General features: G+C 64.3%; 1 protein-coding gene across 1 annotated transcript; it reads right to left on the bottom strand.

The window, feature by feature from the left end:
* Position 1: 1 nt before the first annotated feature.
* Positions 2–1,944, bottom strand: CNN1 (calponin 1, basic, smooth muscle; the record flags this gene model as incomplete). Its single annotated transcript, XM_009993672.1, has 6 exons — positions 1,829–1,944; positions 1,565–1,631; positions 1,322–1,459; positions 893–1,003; positions 606–752; positions 2–220 (listed from the first exon to the last, which is right to left on the bottom strand). Coding segments are annotated over exons 1-6 (717 nt in total), but the record flags the coding sequence as incomplete, so codon positions are not given.
* Between the last annotated feature and the right edge of the window lie 7 nt (positions 1,945–1,951).

Consider the following 1,951-nt stretch of genomic DNA (forward strand, 5'->3'; position numbering starts at 1 on the left):
AGTTGTAGAGGCCGTCGAGGCCGTCCTGGCCCAGCAGGTCGGGGCCGCCGCAGTACTTGGGGTCGTAGACCTGGCGTGGGAGCCCGTAGACTGTCATTCCCTGCTGTGAGGCTCCCTTGTTGCTGCCCATCTGCAGCCCGATGGTCATTGTGTCGCAGTGCTCCATGCCCAGCGATGGCTCAAAGATCTGGCGCTTTGTCCCCGGTGCCGTCATCCCCGCCTAGGCAGGGGCAGCGCTGGGGATGTTGGCCTTGGGCTCCCCGAGGGAGGCTGAGCGGGTCCCCAGCCTCCCAGGTCTCCCTCAGCCTCCTCAGGGGGCCACATTTCAGGATGTCAGGGCCCTGGGGATGCCCCATCCTCCCCCCTGGTGCCCGTGGGGTCTCCATGACCATACCCCCCCCAAGCAGAAATGTCCCCAAGTCCCTTTATCTGCCTGACCCAGGATACTGGGGTCCCCCTAGGGACATCAGCATCCCTGTGTCCCCATACCTGGCTGGCCCAGCACAGTGAGGTCCCCAAAGGGGATGGAAGTGCCCATGTTCCACCCCTCTGCCCTCCTGCTGGCACCCCTAATGCTCCTGGGGACAGTGTCCCCATGTCCCCACCTGGCTGGCACCCTTGTTGGTGCCCATCTGGAGACTGATAGTAGCCTGGTCCAGGGGATGGTCCGTCTCCAGCTTGGGGTCATAGAGATGCCGCCGCGTCCCATACGCTGTCATGCCCTGCTGGCTGGCGAACTTGTTGGTGCCCATCTGGGGACAGGGGAGAGGGAGGGTCATGGGGAGGGATGGGGACAGTGTTCCTGATGGCACTCACTGGCCCCAAGACACTGGAACCGCCTCTGTCTGCTCCTCCCTGTCCTCGTCCCCCCCGCCGTGTGTCCCTGTGGCACCTGGAGGCCGATGATGTTCCTGCCCTCGCGCAGCTTCTCGGGGTGGAAGCGCCGCTGCTGCTTCTCTGCATACTTCACCCCCAGCCCCACGTTGTTCCCCTTCGTCTTGGCCTGCGTGAGAACCCGGGGCTCAGGAAGCGCACAGGCCCTCACCCCACTGGACCACACAGACCCACATTTATCCCAAGTTCCCATGGGACTGCCCCAAAACTCCCTTGGTTTCCATCGTTTTTAGGCCCCCCTGACACCCCAAATACTCTCCAGGGCTCCCCCAAGCCTCCAGCTTTGCCCCATTTGGCCCCTGCCAACCAGCAGGTAAGGAAATGGAATGGACCCATACGTGGGTGGTGTCCTCCCAACGGGACATAGGGAGGTCCCAGGAACACCCAGTCTGCCCCCAGGGACCCCGTCCCACCCCAGTGGAGTCACCTGGCTGGCAAGGGCGATGAGGGTGGACTGGACCTGTGTGTGGTTGGTGTTCTCGAAGAGGTCGTTGGCCTCGAAGATGTCGTGGGGCTTCACCCCGTAGCGCGTGATGGCCCGCAGGAAGTTCCCAATGTTCTCCAGCTGCACACAGGTGAGCTCAGAGCCCGGACCCACAACCCAACCCCCCTGCCATCCCCTGAGCACCCCCATGGCCACCCCCTGCCTCAGACCCCCCACCCCCCTCACCTTGTGCCAGTTCTGGACGGGTTCATTCACTTTCTGCACGGAGCCGGGCTGCAGCTTGTTGATGAGCCTGGGAGGGGGTCAGGGCAAGAGTCACGGTCAGGGGCAGAGCAGGGGTCAGCCCAGCTGAGGGCAGCGGGAGCAAGGGTTGGGGTCAAGGTTGGGGTTCCCAGAGGATGACCCCAGACACGAGCCAGGGTCAGGGGTCAGGGTGGAGCACATTCCCAAGGGACAGCCTGGTCCCCAGGCCAGGGACAGGGGTCGTACTCGCAGAGGATGACGCCGTCCTTGAGGCCGTCCATGAAGCTGTCCCCCACGCGGCGGCCAGTGGTCCCCTCGATCCAGGCACGCAGCTCCCGCTCCCGCTGCGGGTCGTACTTCTGCGCCAGC

Source organism: Chaetura pelagica, unplaced genomic scaffold (genome assembly GCF_000747805.2).
Source record: "Chaetura pelagica isolate M959 unplaced genomic scaffold, ChaPel_1.0 scaffold1063, whole genome shotgun sequence".
NCBI lineage: Eukaryota > Metazoa > Chordata > Aves > Apodiformes > Apodidae > Chaetura > Chaetura pelagica.